Source organism: Pelobates fuscus, chromosome 2 (genome assembly GCF_036172605.1).
Source record: "Pelobates fuscus isolate aPelFus1 chromosome 2, aPelFus1.pri, whole genome shotgun sequence".
In the NCBI taxonomy this organism is placed as follows: domain Eukaryota; kingdom Metazoa; phylum Chordata; class Amphibia; order Anura; family Pelobatidae; genus Pelobates; species Pelobates fuscus.
In genome coordinates, this window is record NC_086318.1 from 84726435 (window position 1) to 84742969 (window position 16535).

Here is a 16535-nt window from a genome sequence, read left to right on the forward strand (position 1 = left end):
TTTTTGGTCATATAATTATTTTGAATCCATATTTTATTGATTATACATATTGTTTTTATATTGTTTTCCGTTTTTGCTTTTATTTCTGCTTCATGATTTCTGCATGTTTTTTTGCTCGTTTCCCCTGTGTCATTGGGGATGTTTGTGGTATCGGGGGAGCCCCTGGGGATCCCTGTTGTTTGTTTTCCCCTCCTCTCCACTCCCTGGCGCCATTCTACTAGTTTCCCTCCCCTGTGGGGATACGGGCGCTCTGCTCGGGGTGTCAGGAGACTAGCCGTTTGTCTGCCTCCTCTGACTCCCCGAGCTCTGGTGTGAGACTGCCGGCGCCCGGGGTTCCTCGCGGTCAGACGCGAGCACCCCGCGACCGGGTCTGCTCACGCACGTGGCCGCCTCGCCGCGGCCGGGTTTTCCCTCAGCCTCGTGGATCCGACCGGCTGGAGAAAGGGGTGCCTGCTCTCGGCCCCTCCTCCTTCCACAGTCGGATCTCTGCGTTTGTTGCCCTGCTGAGATTCCCCGGCGGGTCTCAGCAGGTTTTCCATTTTTCCACATATATCACTATAGTTATTTAGTGTAGATCTCACAGCTTGCTGTGAGCTTTAGGGCTTTTTATAGGTCAGACTTCTGATTTTCTATGACAGTTCTTATTTTCTGGCTGTGTATTTGTCTCACAGTGTATATGAGATTGCTATGCGTTTTTCTCACAGTGTATATGAGATTACTATGCGTTTTTCTATCAGTGTATGTGAGATTACTATGTGTTTGTCTGACAGTGTATATCAGATTACTATGTGTTTGTCTGACAGTGTATATGAGATAGCTGTGTGTTTTTCTGACTATATATATCAGATTACTATGTGTTTTTCTGACAGTGTATATATGATAGCTGTGTGTTTTTCTGATTATGTTTATCAGATTATTATGTGTTTTTCTCACTGTGTATATGAGGTTGCTAGGTGTTTTTCTGACTGTGTATACGAGATTTCTGTGTGTTTTTCTGACTGGGTATATGAGATTATTAAGTGTTTTCTGACAGTATATATGTGTCAGGGTACCTGAGGCCTCTACCTCTAAGGGAGGTAGAGACTTACTGGTGTATCCGTCCAGGCGAGCTGTTTCCTCCGTTCCTCGCGGTTCATCCAGTCACTTAAACACCGGCCGCGAGGAATCCACGTCCTTTTCTAGCAGGACGCTCAATACGTGACGTCATGACGCTATCACGAGCTATCTGTCACTCAAGTGTCCGATATCCAATCGGTACTTGTCAGAGGCGTGATTTCCATCCAGAGCCAGGGTATTTAAGCTTACTCCTTACTTCAGCTCATTGCCCTGTCGTGGTTCTAGCTTGTCTAGTCACTCAGTGCTCTGGTATTCTAGTTTGCTCTTTTGGTTTTGACTCGGCTCGTTGTACTACCCTGTCTCTCTGTTATCCCTTGACCCGGCTTGTCTCTCGCTTATCTGTCTTCTCGTTCCCTCGACCTCGGCTTGTCTCTGACTATTCTTTACTCTCGGTACGTTAGTCCGGCCATTCTAAGGCCCGGTATACGTACCTTTCCACTCTTTGTACTCTGCGTGTTGGATCCCTGTCCCGATCCTGACATTACGACAGGGCCAATGGATCCTGCAGGTACTAACAGTCAGCTTGGTTCTTCGGATCCCAGGTTTGACGCCATGGAACATAGGATGGATCAGATGGCTTTGGCACTACAGGCACTTTTGTCCCGTGCTAGTAATCCACCTGAGGAGACACGTACTCCTTCTATCTCTCCTGCAGTCTCAGGTCTAGAGGTAGCCACTGTAGGGGCTTCTTCCCGTATTACCCCACCAGTACGTTATGGCGGGTCACCGGAGAAGTGTCGTGGCTTTCTAAACCAGATTAGCATCCATTTCGAATTACAACCCCGCTCTTATCCTACAGATAGAGCAAAGGTTGGATTTATTATTACTCTGCTCATTGAAAAAGCTTTGAGATGGGCCAATCCTTTATGGGAGAATGATAATCCACTAGTCTATAATTATAATGCCTTTGTAGCTGCGTTTAGAAGAACTTTTGACCCTCCTGGCAGAAAGGTCAATGCAGCTAGATTAATGTTGCGCCTTAAACAGGACAATCGAACACTTGTGGATTATGCACTAGAGTTCAGATCCTTGGCGGCAGAAGTTAAGTGGAACGAACAGGCTTATATAGATGTGTTTCTGAATGGGTTATCAGATGTAATTCTTGACGAGGTCGCTACTAGAGAACTCCCTGAAAATTTGGAGGATTTAATTTCTTTTATATCTCGTATTGATGAACGCTTAAGAGAGAGGCAGAACACTCGAGATAGGACCCGTAGACCCTCCTTTAAACTAGCACCTACCTTTCAAATCTCTGAGTTCGAAGACTTACGTATTCCTGAACCTATGCAGATAGGCAGTACTCATCTCACTGAAAGGGAGAGACAGTACAGGAGAAGGGAGGGTTTATGTATGTATTGTGGAGTCAGGGGTCATTTACGCCTAAATTGTCCCAATCGTTCGGGAAACGCTCGCACCTAAGTTCCTCTAGAGGACAGGCCTTGGGTGTTTCTACTTTGTCCTCTATTCACAACTACAAGGAGCTCAGGCTTGTGTTACCCGTTTCTTTAAAGTGGGAGAAGGGAGTAGTTAAGACTATGGCACTAATCGATTCTGGAGCTGCTGAGAGCTTTATAGATCAGGGTTTTGCTGCCAAGCATGCTATTCCATCCCAGTTAAAAGAGACACCTTTGGCTGTCGAGGCCATCGATGGTAGACCGTTACTTGAACCTGTTATTTTCCATGAGACCATACCGATTAACTTGACTGTTGGCATCCTGCATAAAGAGGATATATCCTTAATGCTCATTTCTTCTCCGTCTATTCCCATAGTCCTGGGGTACTCCTGGCTGAGGAGACACAACCCTATTATTAATTGGGAATCAGGGGAGATAGTTTCGTGGGGAGAGAATTGTCAAGAAAAATGCTTGCGGAAGGTCTTACCTCTTGGATTAACTAATACATCGAATACCTCTGACAATCCTACAGAGACACAAATTCCGCCTCAGTATCTAGATTTAAAGGCAGTATTTGACAAAAAGAAAGCCGATACCTTACCCCCACACAGGTCCTTTGATTGCAAAATTAACCTACTCCCTGGTACCATGCCTCCCAGAGGTCATGTATACCCATTATCTATAAAGGAGAACTCAGTCCTAGAGGAATATATTCACGAGAATTTAGACAAGGGATTCATCAGGAGGTCCTCCTCCCCTGCCGGGGCTGGATTTTTTTTTGTTAAAAAGAAAGATGGTTCTTTGAGACCTTGTATTGATTATCGAGGCTTGAATAAGATAACCATTAAAAATGCCTACCCGATTCCCTTGATCACCGAACTCTTCGATCGTTTGAAGGGCTCTACAATTTTCACCAAGTTAGACCTCAGAGGGGCATATAACTTGGTGAGAATCCAGCAGGGACATGAGTGGATGACGGCATTCAATACTCGATATGGCCACTATGAATATACTGTCATGCCTTTTGGGTTATGCAATGCGCCAGCGGTATTCCAAGATCTGATAAACGAGGTTCTTAGGGAATTTCAGCAAGAGTGCGTCATTGTATACCTGGATGATATACTCATTCATTCTAGTGAGATTGAGATTCATCACAAGCAAGTCAGGAGGGTTTTGCACAAGCTTCTCCAGCATGGCTTGTACTGCAAGTTGGAGAAATGTAGCTTTGATCAAACTCAGGTAACCTTTCTCGGCTATGTGATCTCTGGGGAGGGATTTAAGATGGATCCGGATAAACTCCAATCCATTCTAGAGTGGCCTTTACCCACAGGTCTTAAAGCCATACAGAGATTTATTGGTTTTTCCAATTATTATAGGCGCTTTATTAAGGGCTATTCTTCCATTATTGCACCTATCACTAACATGACCAAACAGGGGGCTGATACTAAGAATTGGACTACTGAAGCTCTCCTTGCGTTCAAGACTCTCAAGGAGCTTTTCGCTTCCGCTCCAATTTTAGTTCACCCTGACACTTCTCTGCCTTTTTTGCTCGAGGTAGACGCATCAGAGACTGGTTTAGGTGCTGTTCTATCTCAAAGGTTGGGTGTTGATAAACCATTACATCCATGTGGATTTTTCTCTAAAAAATTGACCGGTACTGAAAGCAGGTATGACATTGGTGACAGAGAATTACTAGCAGTTATCAAGGCTTTGAAAGAATGGAGACATTTATTGGAAGGTACATTACATCCTGTTACCATTCTGACAGACCACAAAAACGTGTCCTATATCGGAGAGGCCAAGCGTCTGTCCTCCAGGCAGGCTCGTTGGTCGTTGTTTCTTACCCATTTCAATTACGTTCTGACTTACAGACCTGGGTCAAAGAATTCTAAAGCCGATGCGCTATCTCGCCAATATGAACCCTCTGCTTCAGTTGAACCACTTTTGTCTTCCATTGTACCCAAATGCAATATTATTGCTAATACCAGTCTCAAAATTCATTCTCCGCTACTTGACCAGATCTTGAAGTCACAACATCTAGCTCCCGGAAACACTCCTGAGGGAAGAAACTTTGTTCCTCCTGAACTTCATCTGGAGCTCTTGCAATGTTTTCATGAAAGTAAAATAGCTGGTCATCCTGGTATTCGCAAGACATACTCTCTGATATCCAAGGATTTCTGGTGGCCTTCACTTCGAAAAGATATTGAGGAGTTCGTCGCAGCTTGTGAGACTTGTGCCAAGACTAAACTACCTCATGCATCCCCATGTGGCCTGTTACACCCCTTGGACATTCCTGAGAAACCTTGGTCCTGTTTGTCCATAGACTTTATCGTTGATTTGCCTGCTTCCAAAAGACAGACTGTTATTCTCACGGTGGTGGATAGATTTACTAAGATGGCCCATTTCGTGCCATTACCTAAACTTCCGACTTCTCCTGAATTGGCGGAGATTTTTGCGAGAGAAGTTTTTCGCCTACATGGGATTCCGTCAGAGATTGTTTCTGATAGAGGTTCTCAATTTGTCTCACGTTTCTGGAGATCCTTTTGTTCTCAAATGGGCATCAAATTGAACTTCTCCTCTGCCTATCACCCTCAGTCTAACGGAGCTGCTGAACGTACTAATCAAAAGATCGAACAGTATCTGCGTTGCTTTGTTTCCGAACACCAGGACGATTGGGTCGGTCTGATTCCTTGGGCGGAGTTCGCACACAATAACCTTGTTTGCGATTCAACTCGCTCTAGCCCTTTCTTCATGAACTATGGCTTTCATCCTTCAATTTTTCCTTCGGTTTCCTCTTCTCAGGGGATACCGTCGGTTGATGATCATGTCGCCAACCTGAAGAAATTATGGGATCAGACTCGGCAAATTCTATTACATAGTTCCTCGCTGTTCAAGAAACACGCTGACAAACATAGAAGAGCGGCTCCTGTTTTTGTTCCTGGGGATAGGGTATGGTTGAGTACTAAGAATATTCGCCTAAAAGTTCCATCCATGAAATTTGCTCCTCGCTACATAGGCCCTTACAGGGTTCTCACTCGTATCAATCCGGTTGCGTATCGCCTTGCTCTGCCACCTGCCTTACGCATTCCTAACTCTTTTCATGTCTCCTTGTTGAAACCCCTCATTTGCAACAAATTCTCCTCTAAGGTCTCCTCACCTCGTCCTGTTCAGGTGGAGGGTCGGGAGGAGTACGAGGTCAGCTCCATCATTGACTCCAGAATTTCAAGGGGAAAACTGCAATATCTGGTCAACTGGAGGGGATATGGTCCTGAGGAGAGGAGTTGGGTACCTCAGGAGGACGTCCATGCTTCTCGCCTTCGCAGAGCATTTCACCTCCGCTTCCCATCTCGCCCCGGTTCATTCCGCCCGGTGGGCGTATCTGAGAGGGGGGGTACTGTCAGGGTACCTGAGGCCTCTACCTCTAAGGGAGGTAGAGACTTACTGGTGTATCCGTCCAGGCGAGCTGTTTCCTCCGTTCCTCGCGGTTCATCCAGTCACTTAAACACCGGCCGCGAGGAATCCACGTCCTTTTCTAGCAGGACGCTCAATACGTGACGTCATGACGCTATCACGAGCTATCTGTCACTCAAGTGTCCGATATCCAATCGGTACTTGTCAGAGGCGTGATTTCCATCCAGAGCCAGGGTATTTAAGCTTACTCCTTACTTCAGCTCATTGCCCTGTCGTGGTTCTAGCTTGTCTAGTCACTCAGTGCTCTGGTATTCTAGTTTGCTCTTTTGGTTTTGACTCGGCTCGTTGTACTACCCTGTCTCTCTGTTATCCCTTGACCCGGCTTGTCTCTCGCTTATCTGTCTTCTCGTTCCCTCGACCTCGGCTTGTCTCTGACTATTCTTTACTCTCGGTACGTTAGTCCGGCCATTCTAAGGCCCGGTATACGTACCTTTCCACTCTTTGTACTCTGCGTGTTGGATCCCTGTCCCGATCCTGACAATATGTGACTACTGTGTGTTTTTCTTACTGGGTATGTGAGATTATTATATGTTTTTCTGTCAGTGTATGTCAGATTACTAGGTGTTTTCTGACAGTGTATATCTCAGATTGCTGGGTGTTTTTTACTGACAGTGTATATCGCAGATTGCTGCGTGTTTTTACGGACAGTGTATATCACATATTGCGGTGAGTTTGACTGCTGTGTATATCTCAGGATACTGTAGTTTTGCTGACAGTGTATATCGCGGTTTCCTGTGAGTTACAGGTATTGTGAGCTTGGATTAGTGTGCCTCGCAGTATATAGCCTTTCGGGTCCAGCTATGGGGTCTCTGAGGAGACTACTCTGGTATGAACTCACTGCCCATGGCATACATATAGTGTTAACAGACCTGGATCTGGAATACCAGTCTACACTGATTCTATTCAATATTTTCAGAGATGATGATGATGGTATCTATATTTACGATTGAGTCATCAAACAGTTCTGTGTGAGCTTGTGCATACCAATTCACAGTTTAAGGTGAGTATCGCTCTATGTATCTTACTTTCAGGGACATGGTAATCACTGTGACAACTTCCGCTTATACCAATACAGCTGGGATACCGCTGTTTGCCTGCTGGGCATTTAGGGACTGCCAGTCCCGGTTCAAGTTACTCAGACAGCATTACGCTGCCTAAAGGGTTGATTGCCTAAGGGCCCTATGTCACAAGATGCCCTGAGGATCTACAATTTTGGGGACCTCTACCCGAACTCAGAGGTCCTCGTTACTCATTCGATACCCACCGTAAAGCGCTACGGAATTGGAAGACGCTGTATATAAATGCATGTTATTAATAATATTGGTATCACTCAGCCCATTGATTGGCCTGCTATGTCTGTGCCCCATTGATTGGCCTGCTATGTCTGTGCCCATAAGATTGGCCTGCTTTGTCTGTGCCCATAAGATTGGCCTGCTTTGTCTGTGCCCATAAGATTGGCCTGCTATGTCTGTGCCCATAAGAATGGCCTGCCATGTCTGTGCCCACAAGAATGGCCTGCTATGTCTGTGCCCCACAAGAATGGCCTGCTATGTCTGTGCCCACAAGAACGGCCTGCTATGTCTGTGCCCATGAGAATGGCCTGCTATGTCTATACCCATAAGAACGGCCTACTATGTCTGTGCCCATAAGAACGGCCTACTATGTCTGTGCCCATAAGAACGGCCTACTATGTCTGTGCCCATAAGAATGGCCTGCTATGTCTGTGCCCATAAGAACGGCCTGCTATGTCTGTGCCCATAAGAACGACCTGCTAGGTCTGTGCCCATAAGTACGGCCTCTGTGCCCATAAGTACGGCCTGCTATGCCGGTGCCCCAATTATTGGCCTCCTATGTCGGTGCCTATTTCTATGGCCTACTATGTCGGTGCCTATTTCCTTGGCCAACTACTCTGTGTCCATTAGTTGGCCCGCTGGGCCTGCTCTATCCCTTTTGGCCGCAGGCCTGGGGGAATACCACTGAGGAGAAACCAGTGCCCACCAGTGACATGGAAATAGGCAGGTGTCCGGACAGGCACCATTGCCATACTATCCAAGAGGACACCAATATACGGCCATCTGGATATGACAGGTAGGGTGAAGGCCCTAAACCTCAGACCTGAAGGGCAAGTTTTTTCCTATGAAGACCCCGGACACACATCCGCGGATTGCGCCAATCCGGCGACGGCACATCTCCAAGGAGAACTTTGCACAGGCAAGGACCGGTACTCAGACACCTACAGGAGAACGCAGTGTTTTTTCCTTGTCTTTATCAACTAACTTCGTATCTGCCTCCCGGTAGCCGGATAGCTATCGGTAGTTATCCCTGCGCGAGGTTAGCTCCTGGCCCTGTTCAGTGGGGCTTACTTGTCTTGCCTTCTGGCCTGCCTTTTTGCCTTCTAGCTGAGATAGAATTTGCGTTTTTTCTCGTATCTACGTTTTTGTTGTCTTTTTTGTTTTCGTGACTTCTTTTTCCTTTCGCTCGGGTCGTCGAGAGGCCGGACTCGACCTCCTCCGACCTCCTGGGTACTCGTGGATTGCGGAGAACGTCTCCAGCTTTCCCCAGACTACCAACGGTCCGCCTGGACCCCGCGCGCGCGCACGGGATCTGGACGGTCAGTTGATAGTTTTTCCAGTGTTTTTCCCTTAGATTTCCCTCAGCCTTATGCTGATACTCGTATTTGGTGTACCCTATAGTTGGTCACCCTGAGTCTCTAGGGACTCTAGCTTGGATCACAGGAGGGTGCGGCCCTCCATCTCTTCGATCCGAGAATATTTTATCTTCTGGAGCAGAGAGCGAACCCTCTCAGATTCGGAACCGGACACTGATTTGTTATTGGAGGGCGCAGCCCTCCCTCAACCTCAGCCAGAGACTGAGCTGGATACAGGGGTCATGTTTGGAGGAAACATTTTCATAGAGAGGAACGGTCACGGATGCAGACTCTACTGTTTGGTTATTTACGGGTGCGGCCCGCTCAGGCTATCAGCCGGACGTTGGCACGTTATTTGATCACATTAGTAGAGAGCGCGGCTCTCTCATACACTCGACGCTCTACGGTGCCATCCATTTGTTCAGCACACAGACTTGTACCTGTGCCAGAGGTCGATGACTACATTCCAGTAGATCTGACGTCCGTGCTCCTGATTTCGATATAGAGGACTGCCTGGTCATGCGAGATATCCATATTTAGACTGGATTCCTCTAGTCTATCTACTGTAATGGAGGGATATTCTCACAGAGGTATAACGAGGGGTGACTCCCTCTTATTTATACACATTCCTGGAGATGGTACGGCTATCGGATGGAACTCAGGTATTATGTGAGTGCAGGTTTTGGGAATATTCTGCACCATAAAAAAAACAGAGGATTGCTTTCTGTTTTTGGATATCCAGTCCATTGTGAACAACTGCTCAGGCAGTTTCTCCCATAATTGAGTGGCAGGAGATACGGGGACCTTCATGGAGCAAACGGGCTCTGCCCAACTCGGATAACAGGATTAGGAGGGCCCATTACCCGCTCTGAGGGTAAAAATCGTACGAATGTTCACATGGTAAGACCGGATAACCCGGTTTGTCTTGACCTTCACGGTCATCAGATCTTGGGATAAGTTGGCAGGACCGCCCCGGCTTCTCGAATAAGAATCCTGGTGATCAGGGTTCGGAGATGGAGGACCCCCGTCTATACTCTAGTTATTCCTCACGGGAGCCGTTTTTGTTGGATTCGCGCTTCCCTACTTTTCAACTATCGTCGAGGAGACCTACGAGACCTTATGGTGGTACCTGGTATACCCCGACTCCTACACAGACATCTTTCACTCTTGGACGGGGGCATTTCTGGATGGGAATCTGCGTTCCTGTTTGCACTTCCCATTCCTTTGAAGATTTCCGGGATTCCCTATCCCCAGAATAGTCGACCACCGTTCCTCCACTCAAGTTCAGTTCGGAACCCTGAATGGACGTCCTTTGGAGCCTTTTCTCTACGACGTCCGAAGTTTACACAGTCCGTTTGGAATGTTGGAATCACTTAGTATACGGCTGGTTTGGCCACACTCTCGCCTGCATTATGAATTTATGCTTGGTTGAGACACCCCACGGGTAGGACAGGAAGGTACGAAAGTTCCTCCTCGGTTACTATTGCGATTTTGGTGGTGGTCTTCGGTGCGTTCCTGGAGATTGGAGATCTCCCTGCAAGGCCGCATCGCCGAATGGCCCTGGCACGATCGGAGGAACCGCCTTACGGATCATGAGTTGTGACTTGGTGTCAGTTTTCTTCTCGCGACCCTAAGTCCTAGATCGGATTTCGAAGTTATACTACTACAGGAAGGTAGCTAATAGGTCAGCTTACCAGCTCATGGACCGACTTCTAGGAAACAGGTTGCTACACCACGTACAATGGATTTACCGGCGGAGGGTGCTTTTTTCCGTATTTGAGATACTTCGTCGGTTGACATCTTCTTTGACCCGTCGGCTGTCATTTATCGTATTTGGAATGTCCGATTAGGATTACTCTGATATTTCCTGGAATAATTACCAGCGACACAAACAGCGTTGGATTGGTGAACTGAGCGTTGAAACAGCAAATACGAAGCCTCCTGTCATGTTATAAAATTGTAGATTATGCTAGCTTTAGTGTACCTATAATCTTAATTTTATTAATGACAGGAGGCGAGTATTTCCCACCCATTCTTGTCCCTCCCTTGTTTAATGTTACGGTTTAGATTATCAGGTAAGTATACAACTCTGTTTGTTGTCTCTGCTACCTGTCGCTTGTTCCTTATGTCTGTTTTTTTCCATAAGTAGGGTTGGGATATTTACATATTAGATTAATTTGGTTGCTACTTTGGGTACCTACATGTTTATTCAGAGTACATTTCATTGGATAATCAACCTGTTCGATTCTGTTTTTCTCTCGTTTCAGTTTACAGTCCATCAACACTATCTAGATTGACGGTTACACTTGGATGGTGGACATCGTTATATTCATCGTACCTAGGACTTCGTTTCTTCCCCATGATGTTCTCTGCCTTCTATTCTGTTTTGTCGCAGCTTGAAAGAGGAAATGATGCATGGGGAGGGGAGTTTTATAGTACCTAACTTTTTTCTGATTGGTTGTTTTCTGTGCTGCTGTGGAGTTCTAGTAAAGAGAGACTTAAGCAAATACTCGCCTCCTGTCATTAATAAAATTAAGATTATAGGTACACTAAAGCTAGCATAATCTACAATTTCTAAGTACATTTTCTAGCCTCACCCACCCTGGGCTGCTCTTTTTGGTCCACTAACAGACTCTCTGATTTTGATCAAATTTCCTGTTTGGGCACTAGTCACATTTGTATCATCTATAGTTAACAGTGTCATACTTTAAGCTGGTAACACTATGCCTAAATTGCTACACAGTTATTTATACTGTACCTAAACTTGCAACTTTGTTTTGTTGCAAGAGACACTCCAGAGGCACCCTGAAAACTTGTGAACAGGTCCTCCGTATGGGTGTTTTTACTTTTTTCATTTTTCTTTTCTTTTCTCTAGTATTTATGGTTTAGTACTTTTTTGGTCCTTCTACTTTACATGCCATACTAGGTGGACATGTTCTGTGTTGGAGTATATCTAATACTCTATATATTTATTTGATATATTAGTTAACTCATTATGTGTTTTGTTCTATTTTATTGTACCCTTTTTTTTGGGGGGGGGGGGGGGGGGAGGAGATTGGGAGATATATTGTGCCCCTAGGTTATATTAGTATAGATTTCTCCCCCTTATTGTATTCATTCTCTTTTATCCTTGGATTATTAAAAGTTAATTTTTATCTTTTCCTATAGGGCACTCACAGTCCTTTTCCTTTCTCTGTTACTACCCTGGTAGTTTATTGTGGGTTACCCCCACTTATTTGAGTGTTTCCCTAAGCTTCCATTTTCTTTCTTTTTTTTCTTCTAGATATATGGACTGTGCTTTATAAATAAATAGATTGTGGCATATTTCTACTTAGATTTTCTACTCAAGTTTTTTTCACTGATTTTACTGTTGAAAATGTAGTTATTAATATCCTTACTTATTTGTGTGTGTTATATTTTTAGCACAGCTTACCTTATATATTTTTATTCTATTTCATTTATAGGTAGTGGGTCTCCTACAGAGTAAGCAGCAGATATTTTATATTTTAAATTTATTTTTGATACTCATAGACAGGGCCAGATTAACAGCCCATTGGGCCTGATACTGACAATTATGATGAGCCTAATTACAGAATCTTATCGACAGAAAACACTAAAACAGTTATAGCTCCCAAGCGTCATTTATCTGGTGGAGGTGGTGCTAGAGGGAAACTCACAGAATACAGCTATAAGAAAACACATACCCTATGCTAATCTCTTGCTTTCATCGTTCAAGTAAATCCATACCCACTAACAGAAGTGTCCGGTGAAGCAGAATGTCAGTGGGCGGGGTAAAGGGTGGGCCACTGATGTGAGTCAGGTAACAAGAACCACCCAAAGGAACAAACATGCCCAAAAAGGGTGTGTCTGCATGAAGAATCAGATGGTCAGCCTGGTGTGAATACAAGTCAGTCTGCCGGTCAATCATGCAGGATGACCAACCGAAGGCAACCTGTGCAGACATTCCCCTGAGCTTGGCATAAATGTGTCTAATGATGCGCTAGCTCTACACTTTCTAAGGACTGTCCCCTAGCACTCACTAGTCCATTCCTCTCCTAACCTTCTTACTAGCAGGCAGAAGCTCCTGTTATACAGTCTGGGACAGAGAAAAAGTGTATGTAGTGAGTGTAGAAGAAAGGGAACATGCCACAGTGTTAGAGACATCTAAGCAGCAAGAGCATTTAAATAGTGTGCAAAGTCAGCTTTACATTAACTAATTTCATTGTCACCCATTCCACACCAGTTTTGTGCGACTACATCCCTCTTATGTTTCCATACTGAAGCAGGAGCATGTGAAGTGCAGTAAAAAAATAAATCAAATTCAATGGGCCTATTCCATAGGCATGGGCCTGTAGCTGCTGCTTTATCAGCCTCTATGTTTATCCGGCCCTGCTCATTAGTTATTAGTTATTAGGCTTATTTTTATTTTGCAAATAGGAAAATCCTCTTTATTATTCCATGGTGTTTGTGATATTTGCAAGAAGGGCAGCAGGAGTCCAGGAAAGTATTGAGCTCTTGTTTATGCAGCAAGTAGCATCACAGAACAATTATTATCGTCTAACATATGAAATCTGATGGTACTTACATTATTTTTAAAAATGTCCATTTATTAAAGAAGGAAAAAAGCATTACCTTTCGATTTAAAAAAATAAATAAGAATCTTACAAGAAACTTGCATCATGAAGGCAAAAGGCAAATTTTAAAAGGTAGTATAATTTTAAGGACAATGAAAGACAAACAGAAAAGAAAATAGGATAGAAAAGATTGAGTAAAGAACGGTAAAGGGAAGTATGAGGAAATTACCATGAGCAGGGCCAGCCCGTCCATCAGTCCCGGTGGGACCATGGCTCCTGGTGACACTCTGGCAGGGGCAGCATTTTACCACTCCTTGTCATTATATTTTAGGCTCCGAAGTGGCTGCAGACTGTTTTGTCGGTTTTCCGGTTCATGACCGCAGACCTGACACCAGGAGGGACCTGGCAGCTTGCCCTGTATGCCTCCATGTGCCGGTACATGTCAGTATATCATAGTGTTATATGTGTGAGGATGACTCAGTGTAAACACAGAATGGGTATGTGTGTCTCTCTGTCAGTGAGAGTGTGTGTGTCTGTCACTGAGAGGGTGTGTCTGTCAGTGAGAGGGTGTGTGTCTATCAGTGAGTTTTTTTGTTTGTTTTTTTGGGGGGGTGGGCAACATTTCATCTTTGGACCCAAGCAGCACAATATCCTTCACCGAACCGGACTACTGCTCTACTCTATGCCGAAATATTGACTGAAAGGTCAGTGTAAGACCTATTTTTAAAGCAAAATGTAAAGAGCAAAATATATCTGGCATATTACGTGAAGCTCAAGATATAATATATAAGAACGGAATCGTGGAATTTCTTGGCATGATATAGATATACAGTTACAATCATTGTAAATATGTTCGGGTACAATTAGCTAGAAAAATAAGCATGTGATATTGTGGTGATGAGCTAGCTTACCTTTGAATCAGCAAAGACATACTCTTTACGCTGTGTCTTTTCCTTTTCCGTTTCCAGAACAATTACGAGTTTATTGGGAAACTTCTGGGATTTTATTAGCTGAAGAACTGAAGACAGAAGGAAGCGAATTACTAAAACCAGCCTCAGATTTCAAATATGTACATGGCAGTGTACTACTCATTGTGAATGAAAATATCTACAATATATTAAAGATACTGCCAGTGAATAAAGCAATGTCTTTACATTGATATACATTGCAAAGATATATATGTATATCTTAAAGCACTATAAATGAAGGGTACATACTTTTTTTGCTGGGGTAGAATTTATCATCTGGACCATCCTTTGATTTTTTGATAATAAGTTTCCCGGTTTCAACATCCACTTTCAGGTGAGTTTTTTGGGATATACCTAGAGAATCTGCTTTAACCTACAGGAAATGGTAAATAGAGTAGAATAAGCTTGAATAAGTTTTGTTTTTAAAACTGTGCAATCTGTGTAAGATAAGTAGATAGATGGGCTCTGCGTGTTGCTATGTTATTTCCCTAACTCATTTTTATATACCAGCTGTATTATGGGCAATGTCTCATCTTGTCCAACTTGTTTTCAAAATCTAGTTATTGGATCGATCCACAAAATTCTGTCAGTTATGTTGAAAAACTCAATGGCATAAAAAATAATAATAATAATACTGTATATAAAAGTGATATTATATTAAATACATTTCATTATGTATGCATAATGATAACGTATCACTTGTATATTATTATGAATTATTACATTTATAGCACTAAAAGAGGATTATCTCTGAGGTTTTCTTAATGGATTGAATGCTCCCCAGAGTATCATCAACATGAATTTGATCATCAGTGCAGGAAGAATAAAAATAAAATACCAATCTGCATGATCATGTCATGCAGTTTTTTTTCATGTACGGAACACATTCACCTCTAGGACATTTTCTGACCACAAAATTAATAGCCTTATATAGACTGTTATCTCATCTCAATCATTGGGACATTTTTAAGAGTTATAAATGGTCACCATAAGAAATAAGTCTTCAAGATGTTTTGACAGCATAAGCTGTATTGCTTATTTTACATCTGCATCCTTTCAGCAGTTCACGTAGAATGTTCTATGCCAGCACAGGGCTTTTAACGCTCACTGAGTACTGTAATGGAATCCTGAATGATGGAATGTCATCAAGCACATCCTTTGGTCAGGATTCCATAATGACGGAATGTTATAAAGGACATCCATTGGTCAGGATTCCATAGTGATGAAATGTCATTAAGGATATCCATTGGTCAGGATTCCATAGTGATGATATGTCATAAAGGATATCTATGGGTCAGGATTCTACAATAATGGAATGTCATCAAGGACATCCATGGGTCAGGATTAAAAAAATGATGGAATGTCATGAAGGATCTCCATGGGTCAGGATTCTATAATGATGGAATGTCATCAAGGACAGCCATGTGTCAGCATTCTATAATAATGAAATGTCATCAAGGAATCCATGGGTCAGGATTTAAAAAATGATGGAATGTCATAAAGGATCTCCATGGGTCAGGATTCTACAATAATGGAATGCCATCAAGGATCTCCATGGGTGAGGATTCTGTAATGATAGAATGTCATCAAGGACATACATGGGTCAAGATTAAAAAATGATGGAATTTCATGATGGATCTCCAGGGTCAGGATTCTATAATGATGGAATGTCATCAAGGAATCCATGGGTCAGGATTCTATAATGGTGGAATGTCATCAAGGACATACATGGGTCAGCATTCTATAATAATGAAATGTTATCAAGGAATCCATGGGTCAGGATTCTATAATGATGGAATGTCATCAAGGATCTCCATGGGTTAGGATTAAAATTCTGTTTTAAGGTGCAGTGGGGAATGCTATGCAAGGACTTCACTGTAATATGCTCCCTAATGTTCATATTGCTGTTTTATAAAGCAGAGCACTGGATTTTGTCAGCATATCCTGATTCTCAGCTTCATCAATGTATATTATCTACAAAAGAACAATGGAGTAGCACAGTATAAGTGAGTCAGCAATTCTACCTTCAATTCCCAATCCGTCAGGATATACTTTCTCAATATCCCATGCTGAGGCAGGCAAGGTAGGCAGTTAATCCCCATTAATATCATTGGACCTTAAAAGAGAACTGTCACATCCCAGAATGTTAATGTTTACTTATCCCCTATATTTAGCAAATATGTGTCAGTGTAGAAATATACATGGTTGTATTTATCTCTTTCTTCATTGTGGCTTCTTATCACTCATAATAAATGTTGCCTTTTTCCCCATTGAGCATTGTAGATGTGCAGAACAGAAATCCTTGGTTGTGCCTGGATTTAACTGCATTGCGCCGTTACTTGCTAAATCTAATACATATTTAAAA

At 43.5% G+C, this 16535-nt stretch overlaps 1 protein-coding gene across 3 annotated transcripts in view; it reads right to left on the minus strand.

Annotated features, from left to right (window-relative positions):
- INPP5D (inositol polyphosphate-5-phosphatase D) overlaps nucleotides 1-16535 on the minus strand; it is a 125594-nt gene that overhangs the window by 36700 nt on the left and 72359 nt on the right. For all 3 annotated transcript variants that reach the window (XM_063442377.1, XM_063442376.1, XM_063442378.1), the window contains exons 9-10: nucleotides 14420-14543; nucleotides 14114-14220 (exon numbers count right to left, since the gene is read on the minus strand). In XM_063442377.1, the coding sequence (XP_063298447.1) occupies nucleotides 14114-14220; nucleotides 14420-14543 (231 nt within the window). The remainder of the gene's footprint in view (nucleotides 1-14113; nucleotides 14221-14419; nucleotides 14544-16535) is intronic.